General features: G+C 34.5%; 1 protein-coding gene across 4 annotated transcripts; it reads right to left on the reverse strand.

Annotated features, from left to right (window-relative positions):
• Nucleotides 1–1,376: 1,376 nt before the first annotated feature.
• LOC110811817 (Protein kinase superfamily protein) lies at nt 1,377–10,701 on the reverse strand. Of its 4 annotated transcripts, XM_088218920.1 has the most exons (10): nt 10,361–10,701; nt 10,146–10,194; nt 9,472–10,014; nt 7,598–7,882; nt 7,007–7,324; nt 6,161–6,388; nt 5,280–5,380; nt 4,188–4,302; nt 2,174–2,644; nt 1,377–1,966 (listed from the first exon to the last, which is right to left on the reverse strand). In XM_088218920.1, the coding sequence occupies exons 3-10, from the start codon at nt 9,877–9,879 to the stop codon at nt 1,760–1,762; spliced, it is 2,133 nt and encodes a 710-aa protein (XP_088075046.1). In that variant the 5' UTR covers nt 9,880–10,014; nt 10,146–10,194; nt 10,361–10,701; the 3' UTR covers nt 1,377–1,759. The 4 variants fall into 4 exon arrangements, with proteins under 4 accessions (XP_088075046.1, XP_088075048.1, XP_088075045.1 ...); XM_088218922.1 differs by lacking the exon at nt 10,146–10,194 and having other exon boundaries at nt 9,472–10,009; XM_088218919.1 differs by lacking the exon at nt 10,146–10,194.
• Nucleotides 10,702–16,315: the final 5,614 nt, after the last annotated feature.

Here is a 16,315-nt window from a genome sequence, read left to right on the forward strand (position 1 = left end):
ATTATTATTATTTTTTTTTTGGGTTTGATAAATTTTTGTCTTCTAACATTTAATCTCCCATAGGGTTTTGAAATTCAGTGTATCATCACCACAAATTTCAAAACATTATATTTCCAATGCAATAGAAATTATTTATTTGATAATCAAAAATTGAGGATTTGGAAGTTAATTTAAGACAATTTGGTTTGTTTATAGAGAAACCCTATCATGGTTTTTGTCCGGGTTTTTTCGAGGCCGTTAAAAAATTATATTTTTATTGACTTCACTCACTCAAAAATTAATAATTTAAAAATATTTTTAAATAATTTTACGTTTAAATTAATTTTTTTAAAAATAATTTACCACAATTTAAAAGATAAATATAAATTAAATTTTTTTAAAAAATAATTTTTTATTAATTACATAATATTTTAAAAAAAAATAAATATGAATTAAATATAAAATTTTATTTGAATTCAGATTAATAAATTATAATTTCTACATTAATTTTTAATATATTTTTTTTGAATAACAAGAGAATGATACAACTTTTAAATAAAAATCTAAGTTAAAAACAAAGTCAATTATTTACTTCAATGACACTTTGATTCAATTTGAAATACACTTTGTTTAAATCTAAATAAACTTGATCAAATGAAATTGCCATAAGCAATAAACATCTATACTTACAAAGTTCCAAATATATATAAAGCTTCAACCTAATGTTTTATGATTTTCAACAAATTGGCAAGTAGCTGAAAAAAAATCCACCATATATATATATGTGTGTGTGTGTGTGTGTATATATATATATCAAGAAAGAATTTCTTTGCAACAATGTCCAGCCAAAAAAAAAAAAAACAAATTAATGGGCCTCCAAGGTTTTATTGAGGAATTGAAATGCTGTTGCAGACAATCAATCCCCTATACTTTGTTTCTTCATCAAGCTTCCAACTTTTGGAAAGAGCAAACTATAATTGCACTTCAAAAAATTCCCAGTTTTTGCAGGCAACCAAACAAGTGAGACAGACAAGAATTCAGCTCAGACAGTTCATACCAACGCGGTTATTATTGAATTAAATGCTGGGTTTTGAGTACTTCAACTTCAGATCGGAAACAAGGCTGTCGGCTTTCGCCATTTTTGCTTGCTGCTCATTCCCAACATCTTACCCTTCCAGAAATTCTATGTTCTCTCAAAGACATCATATTTTTATAGTAATTTTCTAACAGTTGAACAGCAATGTAGTAACTTTGTGCAGAAATCGCCTGCCTAACATTGTCTCTTTATGTAACAGATTATAAATAAATAAACAAGTACCTTCGAGGTAGCTGATAGGAATGATCGAAATTCCTGCGTTCTTGAGATAAAGATGCCAAAACGAAAAAATCATGCTAACTTCTGGGACGAACATACAACATCATATTGCTTCTTTATCGCGTTGTCAGGTTTCAACATAACTTTCATCACTAACAATAAGCTCTACAAGAATGGGCTGGGAAATTTCGAAATTACAGTTGCCAGTTGTAAGAAATAGATATGATAAATTGCATTAAATAAAAAAAAAAAAAAAAAAGCATTTCTAAGCTATAAACTTTTTACTGAATACTGCCACCAGCCATCTTCACCAAGACAACCCTCTTCCTACTTAGATTCTCTATACAAAAACCCCATCAATCATACTTCACAAGAGAAAATCACTGTACTAATAGTTCTGCAGTGAACTCCCCAGTAATCTCTTTTTTTTATCCCCCAATGCACGGGGTTTAATTTCATCTCAACTCACCGACCAGAAACAAATAATGAATTTGTTGATATTTGGTTCCCTTCCACCTGAACTTTTCTGATTTTTGCCTTGTCGATGCGTGCTCGCCTGACAGCTTCTTGGATTTGGCGGTCATGGTCCTTAAGCACCTGATCCATATTTCCTGATGGAACTATCAATGGTCCGGAGTAGTGAATTTTGTGTCCCTTTGACCCATAACCAAGCTGGAATAAACATAAACAATAATCACATATCTAACATTCAAAAAAGGCATTGATCGATAGAACAAAAAAAGGAAATTTAACTAGGATAAATGCACTTTTTGGGTGAAGAAGACAATAGAACACAAGGATACCACATCTTTGCCTACTCAAGGAATTTGACAAAAACAATTCATCATGGGAGAAGAAGGTATGGTTACAATAACTTACAAGAACTGGATCTTTACTGCTGATTCTTCCATCATCCTTCTGATGAGAACCCTGGCAGTGGTGCTTTTGATCCTGTTGTATCAAAGTTTCTGAGGTCTCCTTGAAGGAGCCAGGAAACCTTGTCATCAGTTTAGGAGCTTCTCCTTGCGAAGAACCACACCTCTCACTGCGTTCTTCAGATAATAAACTCCTCCTCACTGCGGCTAATCCTGACATTGCAGACAAGTCAGCCCCAGTCGAAATCTTTGAAGCATCGTCTAGGTTTTTGCCAGCCTTTGCCCATGCAGCTCGATGAGCCAGTGGTCCTGAATGGGAGGCTCTTTTATATGGATGTCCCTGAGGTGGATCTACATTTGATTCTGTCACCTGAGATGGTCTAGGTGGATCTATTGGAAATCCAGAAGCAACTTCTTCTGGATGAGGATTGAACTTCTCACTCCGGCTCTTAGAATTAGAATGGCCTTGCCTTTTCTGAATGAGATGAGCAATCCAATTAATATTAATTTTGTACGAAAAAGAAAAAACATAAGGTGCAAAGGGGAAAAAGAAAGATGTGTGAGGAAAAGATGTGACATTCACAAAGTAAAAAATTGATCAATACCAGGCTAATTATAACAGGCAATCAGCAAATTGTAAAATAAAAAACCAAACATAAACTATCTTCTATTCTTGGCAAAGAATATCTAACTCGTCTTGTATGATCCTGAACTTCAAATTCCCACAGCTTTAAAAAGCAGTTTGAGTGGAGAATACCTTTTCATTTTAGACACAGCATTGCCTACAATTTCATTCAGGGAGAGGGAGGGATAAAGAAAAACGAATAGAATTTTCAGAGAATAGCTCAATAAGTTTCCTTAACACCAATCTATTGTTATATTCAAAGTTTACAAACACATGAGGCCACCTAAATGTGTCAAGAGTAATTAAATCAGTTTAGGTGCATTTATTATCAAAGCACAAGTCAAACAATCATAACCTCTCTACTCAAATTAAATTAAACTAATATATTCTTTTTATACAAATAAAAACATCATGGATAAAATATCCTCAGTACTTTTAAATTTCAAAACACCCATAACTAATGGTCACAATTACTGGTAGCAACTCAGACAGAACCACCCAAAAAAGCATTGGAAACCAGCCTTGTCCAGCTGCGGTGACCACCAGTCACAAGCACAACCAGATTTGGTCATTACCAAACAATGTCACTTGCAAGCATGACTAGACTAAATAATGTTATCCACATTAATGACCATGATTGATCCCAAGCATGCACTAGGACCAGATGATGGTAGTGCTGATGTGATCATGACCAGAAGATTGCGATGCTTCTGGTTGTAACATGTGCAACGCCATATCCAAAATTTGAGTTGTTTTTTTTTGTTTTATTTGTACTTTTAGTTTTTGAACAGAAAATATATCAATATGGTCCAATCAAACAGTACCTTATGCAGGATGATTGGTTATCTTTCCAAAAGATAATAGGTAAAGCACTATCAGTTTGGTTTGAACAAATGCTACGTCTTGCAATAGGAGGGGAACCTCAGAGGCAGAGGAGAAACAAGGAAGAGCTTTTTTAATAGAGTTATGTTCAGTCCTTGATGTGAGAGGAAGATGTTCTAGATTTCCTCAACACTGAATTAAAATTTCTTATCTAAACAGCTATTACAAATTATTTCAACACTCTCTTCTATTAACCAGTGAATGGTTCATATTTCAGGAGATAGCTTCTGATCTCCTCCACTTTCATTTCTTCTGGATTCAAGTTCTTTCTTCCTTTTGAATAGGTCACTGCTCTTTATATTTTTTCAATCAAAACATATTTAAGGAAAGAAAAAAGAAGGAAACACCTAGACCCTACCCTTGGCTATATTAGACATCAATACTGAAGACTAAATGAAGGCTTACAGGACTTCCAGGGTGCATGGGCAAACAAGATCCAGCAATTACGTGAGGAATACACCAATATAATGAAGATACAAGTGATAAAATTGCAAATGCAGCAGTATATTACCTGCATTGATACAGCTAACTCAGCATTGGCATCAGGTGCTGGAACAGCCCGAGACTCCCTTGTTCCTCTCCTTTCAAGTTCAAGCCTCTGGCCCTTGCCTCCTGCTGGCCCTTGCCTACCAATGTGAACAGAAATAAAATTATTAATACTTACAATGTAGCAGCATAAAAGAACAGGAACTAACCATTCAGCATCAACCAAAGAAAAGCAGAAGTAGATCATAAACCCAGGATAAGCTCCCAACAACTTAGTGCAAACTAAAACTAGCTTTTGTAGGAACCAACTATTGAAATGTTAGGCAATTGACATTTTCATTCATGCACTTGTAAATGAGAGAAGGAAAAAAAAAAGGAGAAAACAGAAAGCTGTGGACATAACTCTCAACATGACAACCAAATTCAAGTTACCTCAAAGTACTCAACTAATGCCATAAAGTCAATCTCCAAAGGCTTGCTGTGTTAAACTCCATTTAATAAAAGGGAACCTCCAAATTTCAATAATTATTTTTTAGACTATTCTTATGATAAACAGTTTTGTGTAATGGCATTTGGAGGCAGGTTTGTGGTGAAACAATGGTGGGCAGATGAGGGAGTTAGAGATTAGGCATGAAAATACCCAAAAACCACTCCCCAAAACTACCAAACAAGAACACAACCTGTACTATGATGCCATCTTTTATTGTTTGATTTAGGGCTTTTCATAAACGGCAGGGCACCCTGCAGAGTACCTACAGGCCTTCCAGAGCTACTGATTCACATCTCTGCTCTCCCCTATTTGCCTCAGCCCTTTATTTAGCACATTAAGCTTTTCATTTCCTATTGATCAGATCATAATTTGACAAAATGGAAAGAGAGAATAAGAAGATAGCACTCAAAAAAATTCACCTTCTAATCTTCAGTGGCTGACAGGGTCAGGCCCTGAATTTTAATAATAATAAAAAGCACTATTGCATATGTAACTCCTAACATAAACAAAAATTCCTCTTAATGCTACAATATTATTCTATAATCCTTATAATTACTAGAAAAATAACTAATAGTCCGATCGGAGCTAAGGTATAACATGTATGACAATCATCATCATAATATGCACCTTCTAGCTTCCTCATCTCTTATTTTTGCATCGAACTCTTTGCTGGGAGGATACTTCGGCAAGCTCGAAGGGTCACATGGTAGGGGTTTTGTTGTAAAGAACTGGGTACATAAACCAAAACAAGTCAAAAGACAAATGTAACAGCAAATTATAATAATTTTCAGTAGTGTCAACAATATTAATGTAAGTATGATAGCAAATAGAATTTAAAAACCAACATGAAATCTAATTTTTTCTCCCGCAGATGTCCTTTTATCTTAGTGGTTATAACACAAGCATTAACTCCCATGGACTTCAATCAAGTTATTCATTGAGCAGTCAACCTATGCTACAATCTAAATTTGCATATTTGCCTCTTTGTCACCAACCATCAGTTGAAGTTAAGAGATATTTATATATCTCTTATACATTCTTACCAGGAGTATTATGTGATGAAAAATCCATTTTTGAACACTTAGCAAAGAGTGCAAAATAATCAACTTAAGCCAATCTATGGTATAAAAGCAAAAACCAAGGTCAACAGCTAGAATTGGCAAGTCCAGAAAACCCCTACCAGAAGTAGAATAAGAGATGAGTGCAAAACGAACATTTTACATTTTGGACTGACAGTAGAAAAAACATAGTGCATTTTGACATTTTTTGCAAAAGAAATATAAAAAGGGATTACAACTAAGCTCATCTCCACAGCCCCTTGACATCTCTCCCAACCACACATACACACATAAAGGAAGAGAGAGAGAGAGAGAGATTGAGTGAAAGGGATCACAAAAACATATTGGATTACAGAGAAAAGGATGGATAATCATCTGGAGAATTCTGTTCCACTTTTTTGTTTTGGTTAAGAAGAGTATCATTTCACTTAATTCACTGAAACAACATACCTCGCACTTGAGAGCAGAAGCCGCAGTTCCACGATCAGCTGGATCTATTGAAAGTAAGGTTTCCATAAGCGTTAAAGCAGGTACAGGGAACTCCTTAAATGTTTCTGCAACACAACGTCTATAAGGCTGTTGAGGCTTAAAAATGGTAGCATGAGGCAACTTCGATTTTCTCCAATAATCCTCTGAAGGTGAACCACACAGCTTGAAAATTTTATGCAACTGCTCCACCTGATAGGAAGAAAAAGTAGATTCTGATAAATCTATTTCATATAACTGAAATACCATACTCTTTTTCCAAACAGCTCAACTACCTTGAAAAGACAGAAAATTATAGAACAAAGGTGATAAATCATGACAGAAAAATATCCATCCACATCTCAAAAGAGAAAAGGAAGCCTGAAATCAGACACTACAACTCCTAACTAATGTCAAACTTATAAAATCCTTACAAGGTCCTATGCAGAAAGCCAACCCAAAAACCTAAGGACATGCTTGGGACATGCTTCAATAAATAAAACAAGAAACCACCAAGAAGAAATTTTCAGGTCGTGCAAGAAAACTTCCTGAAAATTTCGTTATTTGTTCTCTAATCAACCAGCTAAGAAAGTTACAGAACAAGGTCTATTTGTGGAAAGAAGCAGTCCGATCGTTTCATTTACATCTAGATTCAGTCCAGGTTTCTGCTTTACTGACATATTATCCTCCTCAGTTTTTCCCTAATGGTCTGAACTAAGTCAGAATATATACATCTGAGATTTGCATCATTGCTGTACCAGGCAAGCATAGATCAAATTTGGAAACTTCTCATCAATTTTTTTCTTCTCCTTAACCCAACCAGGAACGCACCTCAGTTCTTCCAGGCATAATAGGCTTGCCAGCATACAGTTCAGCGAGTATGCAACCGGTACTCCATAAATCCACAGCAGTCCCATAATAAGTAGCCCCAAGTAAGAGTTCAGGTGGTCGATACCAAAGAGTCACTACACGGCTAGTCAGCGGTTGACTTTGATGGGGATCAAAAAAACTTGCAAGACCGAAATCTGCAATTTTTAAGATGCCATTGTTGTCAATTAGAAGGTTGGATCCCTTTATGTCACGATGTAGGACACCACGGCTGTGGCAATGATCAAGTCCAAGTAAAAGCTGCTGCATGTAACATTTAACCTGCCAACACATAAAACTTGACTTTAAAAAAATAGAGAATGCACTCATAAGGAATGCATTGCTAGAAACTTAGTGCCAAAAAAAAAAAATTAGTTGATGGTTCAATTCTAACATTTACTTCCAGATTGGTTCCATGCTAAAAGATATAGTAAAGAACGAAGATAAAAAATGTTAGGAAAACCTATACGTGGATGCATCACGTGTAACTCCAGTTATACTGAACCATCAAATATGCAATTAGTGCACTTATGAAGCAAAACCTTCCACAAGTACCTGGGGCTCTGAAAATTTCAGACCCGGGTGTGAGGCTAGCCCAGCCAAATCATGTTCCATGTATTCAAAAACAAGATACAGGCTGCAAGACATCCTTGATGTAACTAAACCTTCCAGCTTTATGACATTTGGATGATCGAGCCGACGGAGAATATGAATTTCCCTCGCCATAAAGCGGACACTCTCAGGCTCCAAGTTATCAAACCTTACTTTCTTCAGAGCAACAATTTTCTTTTGATCAAGATCACGGGCCCTATAAACATTACTGTAAGTGCCTTGACCAATCTGCATAAATAAATGTTATTACTGGACAGCATCAGGTAACAACTGGAGAAATATAAAATAACTAATAGTAAGATACAAATGATCCATATGTATTTAGTCCTGCAAACTTCCTTCTAAAGATTCCAAGTTCAGAAAGTTTGACTGCTTGAACCCCATGGCACCTAGTAAACAAACAAATGACACCTCTAGAAAAGAAATGGGAGGAAGAGAGTGGAGATGTCCTAGTTGCCAATTTTATCACACGAAAAAAAAAAGGTAATAACAGAAAAAGATAACAAGCCTGAGGCTGGGACAATAGAATAAAACGTACCCCTATCTTTGATACAAGCTCATAAATTCTTCAAGAGCCACAAAGATAAATCTTAACAAGCATATTGCCTTTAAGCAAGCATATTGCCTTTAAAACAGTCTTTTTTAAAAGGTAACAATAATAAGGAAAAGTTGATTCAATCATAACTGTATTTCATTCAAAGGCATAACTTGTATCTATGCGCTTCATATTTGTTTGGAGTTCGCTCCCAGAAATATAGCGCCATCCCCACCTCCTCATGTCAATCCCATGAGCCTCTTATCCATTCTTATTCTATAAAATAAATGGGATACAGATACTAAAATATCATTAATGCAAGTCAGTCTTCCTCGTCCTAGCTTTAAACCAGTAACCTCAAAATCCCATGCATATGAAGGATCTATACCCATCTTCTAAGAGCAAACCAGGATTCTATTATTGGTGAGGGAAGACAAGCACATATAAAAGTTTTAACACAATCCCCATGTGCAGCCTTTCTTAAGTGTATTTCTTTCATCACTTGCTATATCTAGTAGTGGATTTCCACTTATAGACACAACATTGAGAAACAGTACAATTCATGACAAGAGAAGAATGTAAGTAACTTCAGAAATCCATAAATCCAATAGTTTCCTTCTTGGATATTCCCAAATACAAGTTTGACATTTTAAACATGTTTTATATAGCTCGAACACAATACTCATTTAAAGTACTAAACCAAAATGAATCTTGTTGAATTCATTTCTTAATCACAGCATCCTCTGCTTCTCAATAAAAGAAGAAATAACTTGCATAGTTTTATGCAAACTCTATAGAATCCAACTTTTCTATTTAACATTGCCCTACCTTCTAGACTACAGAAAATTTTCATGGTTATGTTCACATTTAGTAAACAAATATATTGAATTAATTTTGCGTCATACAAACTATCACATGTTAGTTCTCTGTTGGAAACTAGTGCAGATTCACCATTAAAAAGGAAAGAGTGAGAAATTAGATTGATAGAGGTTGGCCCCAATCTTTATATTGACTAATTTGCTTGCATGAGACAATGCTGAAGAACCAAGACATCTATCAAGAATGGCTTCTCCAGCGAGGAACTGCATTCAAAACAGACTAGCATTTCGCCTAAATTAATCTTCGTCTTTTAAAAACTGAAAGAACAGGTATCGGAAATTGAGCAATAAGAGAAGACAATTAGAAGTTGCACCACTTTTTTGGAGTGATTAGGACTTCGATCAGAGCAGTTAACGACAATAAAAAAATAATAATAGAAAAATAAAACAAAAAAGGAGCATACTTTATCTAACTTTTCAAAAGAATCTGCACGGCGTGGCACCCAACCCCTGATAGCTTCTCCGGCAACTGCAGCTAGCCAAGCAGGCCATCCTGCCGCAACCTGCTCTCCTTCCACAGCTTTTGGAACACTGCCCATCCCTGGATGTTGAGCAACTACATACTCCATCCTCTCCCTCTTCCTGTCAAAGTTCTCTCCGTGCAACCGAACAGACCCATTTACTTGCTTATCAATCAACATTGTTCTCCCATTATTACTATCAAATCGATCTTTTGCTCGGTAAGCTTCCTCCCTCCTCGAAGAAGTGGCTCTGGACACCCGCACGTCTGATGATATCTTACTGGATAGGCGCTCTCTCGGGCTTTCCTTGCTATCCTCAATAGCAGATGGCTTGCAACAAACGCAACCCATAATGCACCAAAACCACTCCAAACAAGACCCTCCTTTAGAATCAATAATTACCCCTCAAATATGGATCCTGTGCGACATTGTCCTCCTCTTCTATTCCCATCTTCACTAAAGCTCAATCAATACATGATTCCTGAACTAAAAAAAGGTACAAAAGCAAAACTAAGCTTAAGATTCAAACCACCCCATTCTTCTGCGCTAAGAAACACAAACCGAATACATCAACCAAAACACAATGTCTATATGACTCAACAAAGCTACATAATTACCACTCAATACTCCAAAAACCGCCAGAATTAAGCATAATTTGATAACAACCTGAAAATGAAAGTTCTTTGTGCAGTCAAATTTCCACTCCATCAAATCACACACAAAAACCATTTGACTCATCACTTAACAAAACCCCAAGTACCCACAACCCCAAACCACAAAAAATACCCGTACAAGTATTAAGAAACTGAACATTTCAACAGAAACCACTTACCTTGAAAACGGTTAGCTCCTTTTAACAAAAAGGCATGCACCCGGGGACAAAAAAACAGAAAAAAAAAGGAGTAAAATGAACACAAAGATTGAAACTTTAAAACCCAGAAGAGATAAATACAAGAAATGATCTAGGGCTTGTGGAGAGATTGAGAAAGAAAAGGAGAAAAAAAAAAAAGAAAGAGAGAAATGGATCTAGGGCATAGAAGGATGTAGATTCAGAGAGACACGTATTGTTTTGCCAGTTGAAGGATGGAGTTTATTTACAGAAGATGAAAAATTACAAATTTTTTAATAAAAAAGAAGAAGATGAAGAAAAAAAGCAATTAAATTTGCTCAGAAAATTATTGATTCTCAGTTAATATTAATTTAATTATTATCATTAATAATAAATTAAATATTTTTTTCTGAAGAAACTAATTATATATATATATATATATCTCTCTGTCGCCGTCTGCTACTGTGTAAAATACACTGCAGCTTTTTTAGAGAGAGAGAGAGAGAGAAGTGAGTGTTAAAATAATAATAATAAATAAATACATTCTTGACGTGCGTTGATATGATGACTCCAGGCGCTCTCAATAAGGAGAGTCGTTAAAAAAGTATTTAAAAAAAAAAAAAAATTAGTTTTCGTTAATTTTTAATTAATTAAATAATATTATTATAATCTATTTTAAAATTGACCACTAATTATATTTAATTTCAACTTGTTGGAATTAATTGGGATAAAATATTTGGTTAATTCGATTTTTTAATTTCAATTTTTTTGAAATTAAAAAACTATAAAGTCAATAACAAATATATTTCGTATGCATAAATAAATATATACTATATAGTTGCTTAATCTATGTGTGTATGTCAATATAATAAAATGATATTTCATATAATTATTAAATATATGTAATATTAAGAAATTTTTAAAAATTATCTTTTATTTTTTAATTAATTTCTACAATCAATTAATTATATTCTTAAAATTATTATGACTTAACATGAATAAGTGAAACTGATATAAATAATATATTTATTTTTAATTTTATAATTAATTAATGTAAAAAAATGGAGTATTATAATTTATTATAAATTAAAATAATTTAATTATAATACTTTTGAATTACTAATAATTGTATATTTATTAATTTATAATATAATATTATTTTTAATTAAATATATTGATTAGTCTGTCAAATAACTGGGTAACCACTCTACTTATGATTAAATTTAACTGGAAATAATCCTCTACGGCATCAATTGTTTAGAATCGTCTTCGTCATTAATCACGATCTAATCACACGATCACGATTCATCTACCAGACTTAATATTCTATATCTTTATAATCTAATAACACGTATGTACGAGTTTATATAACATGTCATGTAAATAATAATATTATATATAAATATGTATTATTTATAAAATAAAATTAAAAATAAATAATTTTTTAGTAATATAGCAATTATCTCTCATCATGTATTTTGACAAAATAAAGTGAGAACAAATCAACAGTTGTATATATATATATATATATAGTATATAGTATAAACAATAAAACTTATAAACATAATTTTTAATATACTAACTATTAGGTGAGGGGATTAGTATCTAATTCTCTTGTGTACTGAATCTTAAGGCCCCACTAAAATAAATTCTGAATCAAATTTTCTAATTCAACCTTTTTGATCATGCGGTTAATATTAGGCAATCATATATTAATAGATAGTTGATGTTTGACATCAAACGGTCAATTTTACTGCGGGACCCATGTAAGGAAATTGACAATATATTATATATACATGTCATCTTAGGTTATATTTATCATAATCTAGGTCACCTTGTGGTGATAAATTCACTATATATATATATATATAAGATTTTTTAGACTTATCACATGTGGGTAAATTCTTATTTTTGTCCTCGAACTCTTAGATTTTATCTCATTTTAATTCGCGTTAGATATCTACAAATCCTGACTAAAATTGTTTTACTCGATCGTTATTAATACAAATCAAATCGAGTGGTATTACAAAATTAACTTGTGTAATTTTTTTATTTTTATGATATATCTTATTATAAAGTAAAATAAATATATTATTATATTAGACTTGTAATGAATTATTTTGCAAATTTAAAAATATAAAATTTCTTATTACGAATTTAGTCAAAATTATTTTATTAAAAAAAAAATAAGTCAACACTCATAATTTGGTACTACATTATTATGTACATAACAATTAATTTTCTAATAGAAGAAATTGATATCTAAGAAAAATCTTAAAGACAAAAAAAAGTAAAAGAAAACAAAGAAAGGATGAGAAGAAAAGCCAAAAAAGGAACCAACCATGTGGATCCAAGCTTATGCACTGTGCCATAAAATGTCAAAACTTTGTATAAAATTAGTAATATATAAAATACCCAATTTGAAAACACACTCACAAATATATATATATATGTATATATAGTATATGAGCATGTATATATATATATATATATATATGTAGATAAGCAAAGTCATGAGTGCAGAGAAAACCCAATCTCATCTACTACCAAACAATATATTTGTCCTTATCCAAATAACTTTATTACATATTTATATATATAAATATGTGTGTAAGTATATAGTTTATCCACATAAAGTCATGCATACATGAAATTCAAGGCTATGTCTTCTATCAAATAGACAAACACACCTTATTTAAATTGTTCCAAATGTTAATTTCTTTTGTCTCCATGCATTTGAACAAACACATCTTTTGAAGTAATAAAGCTTCTTCATTTTATAATTTGTTTTTTATTACCAACTCTATTATTTTTATACTCTAGTGTGCAACCAACATTATATATATATATATATTGAGAAAATAATAATCGTTTGTATAAATTATAAATCAAAATAGTAATATATGAAATTAACGTATCTCGAATATGAAAATATGGATAGAAATAAGTAATTCTCGCTATTTTATGAGTCATTACATTACGTTACTGTCAGACTCATTGAATTGAAATATTTGATTTCTTTTGTAATAATATACGACAATCCGTAATAATAAAGCCAAATTTTGAATGATAATCTTCTTCTGTTGTCAATATTCTCTGGATCTTTTTGGACATCTACTTCTCTCTCTGTATATATTTGTTATTAATTTAATAAATTTGTTTTCTTTGTATTTTATTGTTTTTTTACAAATATATGTGTATATGTATTTGTGAAGTTTGGGCTAATGGGATTTTTTCTTTTTTGCAAATATGGTTTTTTTTTTGTTTAATTTTTAAAAATGTTATAAAAAAGTTAGTCTTTATGCAATAAAATAATACCCTCATTGTTAAAAACAAATTTTTTTTAGGAAAAATAAAAATAAAAATATAATAATTAAATTAATAAATTTAAATATTCATTAATTATCTTATCATAAATATACGAGAATATAATTGATTAAAATTTATAATTTTTTAATAAAAAAAATGACGTATTAATTATTAAATTAAGTCGTAAATTAAAATTTTAATAAATTTAAATTAAATATGATAAACATTTTTTTTTTTAGTGTAATAATGTAAACATTGTTGTTGGTTAATGGTAATGAATAAAATGATGGTAAAGTAGTAATTGATGTTGGTAACATGAATGGGCATGATAGCCAAAAAGACTTGTGCTATTAATCATGTTGTAAATGGACCATACTTATAATAGTATGCATACATACATACATATATACATGTATATATATATACATATGTCTATGTCTATGTATATGTATATATCTAGAGGCAAGGAGGACCACATGTGTGTCCCACAATTACCCATTATTGTAATTAGCATTTAATGTGTTACACATATTGCTACTTATTACTTTTAATGCTTAGAGAAATCAAATTAATCAGAGTCATGAATGTTGCCCTCCCACCTACTATGCAAATCATCTTATGTAGTTCATGAAATTTTACTTTATTGAATAAATTTGGACCAATTTTCATGTTACTTTATAATGGGTATTAGTTATTTTTGATGCTAAATTATATAGACGTATGTTATACATTGTGTAGCACCCGGAAAGGAGGAGGAAAAAAAAAAAAAAAAAAAAAGGGGGGGGGGGGGGGGGGGGGCGCCACGTCAGCAGCCACGTCAGCAGGCCCGGTCAGCAGTCCCGGCCAACCAGGGCCTGCCACGTGGCAAGATCGCGTCACTCTGAAAGGAGCCACGTTGGCGATCCGCGTGGGTGCGATCCGACGGCCCAGATCAATCGCGCGATCGGACGGCCCAGATTCAAACGCACGGACGGCCCAGATTCAATCAAAAACGAACGGCCCAGATTAAAACGAAATGAACGGCTGTGATCAAAAGGCAAGGGGTTATAAATAGAACCCCCACACCAGACCACAAACCCTAGCCGCCAGCCGCTCGCCGGAGAAGACGAACCAGAGGCCGACCGCCGCCACCCGCCGCCACTCGCCGCCGCACCGGGGAAATTTCCGACCACCGATCGAGGTAAATTTCATACCCCCGACTCGTTTTTCCCCGCTGATTCCTCCTATGGCCAAATCGAGGCCGAAATCCCGGCCAAACGACTGGAATACGCGGCCGAAGCCCAGCGGCGCTGCCGCGCCCCCTCTCGGTTTTTGCCTCCGACGAGGCCCTTCCCGGCCTCCATTCGATGCAATTTTTATATCACCGTGATCACCATTCTTTTCTCTACAGGTTGACCGGAGCCGAATCACCAAAACACGAACCTCGCCGGAGAGCCGCTGCACCCGAGAGCGCCGCCGCCGGTAAGCTCCGTTTTTCCGTGATTTTTTGGCCCCCCGAGGGCCCTAGGGTTGTTTTCTGACAAGGACCAATGCGAGCGTGGCCGAATTCGGCCGAAAACGGCCGAAAACAGCCAACCCGAGGCGACTCGCCGCCGCCAGCGGCGGCGCCGTCGTCGGAGCACGGCAGAGCCGCCGTGCCGGAGTTGCGATTTGGTCCGAAAGGGGCCCTGGGCCTAATTTGGATTTTTTTTGGAACACGTGCAGGTACTGTTAGTGTGTTTCAGTTCCCCGGGAAAAATTCAGGGAAAATTAGGGACGGCCTGCAGGCGCACTGTGAATCGTATTCGGATCCCGAAAACAAGTAAGGACCCCTCACCCTATTTCCTATCACGGTATTAAAGTTCAAAATGATAAAACGATATTTCTTGAATTAACGCATGTGTGAAATTGCTTAAGGTTGCTAATGGAGCCCGAGTCTAGTGTGATTGATGATTTACTGTTATTTGGCCTGTTTACAGCTTTAAATGCAAAATGAGGTTTGATGTGTTCATTTTACAGATTTGTGTGCATGTACTACGTTTTTATTACTTATGGGTTGAATGACTGAAAAATTGATACTGTATGTTGTCTGTTTGGTATGAATTACGATTTGCTTGTTTAAATGTGAATTGATGATGCTGATTGAGGAAAAGGAAAATGAAAGATTGTGTAGACTGATAATTGTATTATGGGGGTCAGCCTGACTAGATATCCTGGGAGATGGTGGACGGACCAGGTCCGTAGGGAACCCTACCGGGATTGTGGTCTCACATGCCGGACGGGGTATGGAGATCTTATGGTTTTGGCGCCCATACCGGACGGGGTATGGGGACGGCCCGTTTCACCCTCATACCGGACGGGGTATTGAGGTTTATGGTTTTGGCGCCCATACCGGACGGGGTATGGGGACGGCCCGTTTCACCCTCATACCGGACGGGGTATTGAGGTTCATGATTTTGGCGCCCATACCGGACGGGGTATGGGGACGGCCCTGGAAACTGATTATGAATGTTAAAGGTTAACGGGTAGCGGAACCCCTATGGACCCCCACGGATACTAGTAGGCTGGTAAATGAGAAAAAAAGATATGTTGTACAATGATTGAATTACAAGAGGCGTGATAAGTGTTATGTTTTACAGCTTAGATTATTCAATGATTATGATAATGTTA

This window comes from Carica papaya, chromosome 4 (genome assembly GCF_054855325.1).
Source record: "Carica papaya isolate Zhongbai chromosome 4, ASM5485532v1, whole genome shotgun sequence".
Lineage (NCBI taxonomy): Eukaryota > Viridiplantae > Streptophyta > Magnoliopsida > Brassicales > Caricaceae > Carica > Carica papaya.

Excerpts from the sequence above, each read along its gene's own strand:
- LOC110811817 (XM_088218922.1), bottom strand. The coding sequence starts at position 9,879 with ATGGGTTGCGTTTGTTGCAAGCCATCTGCTATTGAGGATAGCAAGGAA. Across the intron at positions 7,883-9,471 it reads CTTTTGAAAAGTTAGATAAA|ATTGGTCAAGGCACTTACAG; the intron begins GTATGCTCCTTT and ends TTATTTATGCAG. Across the intron at positions 6,389-7,006 it reads TTATGCCTGGAAGAACTGAG|GTGGAGCAGTTGCATAAAAT; the intron begins GTGCGTTCCTGG and ends TCTTCCTATCAG.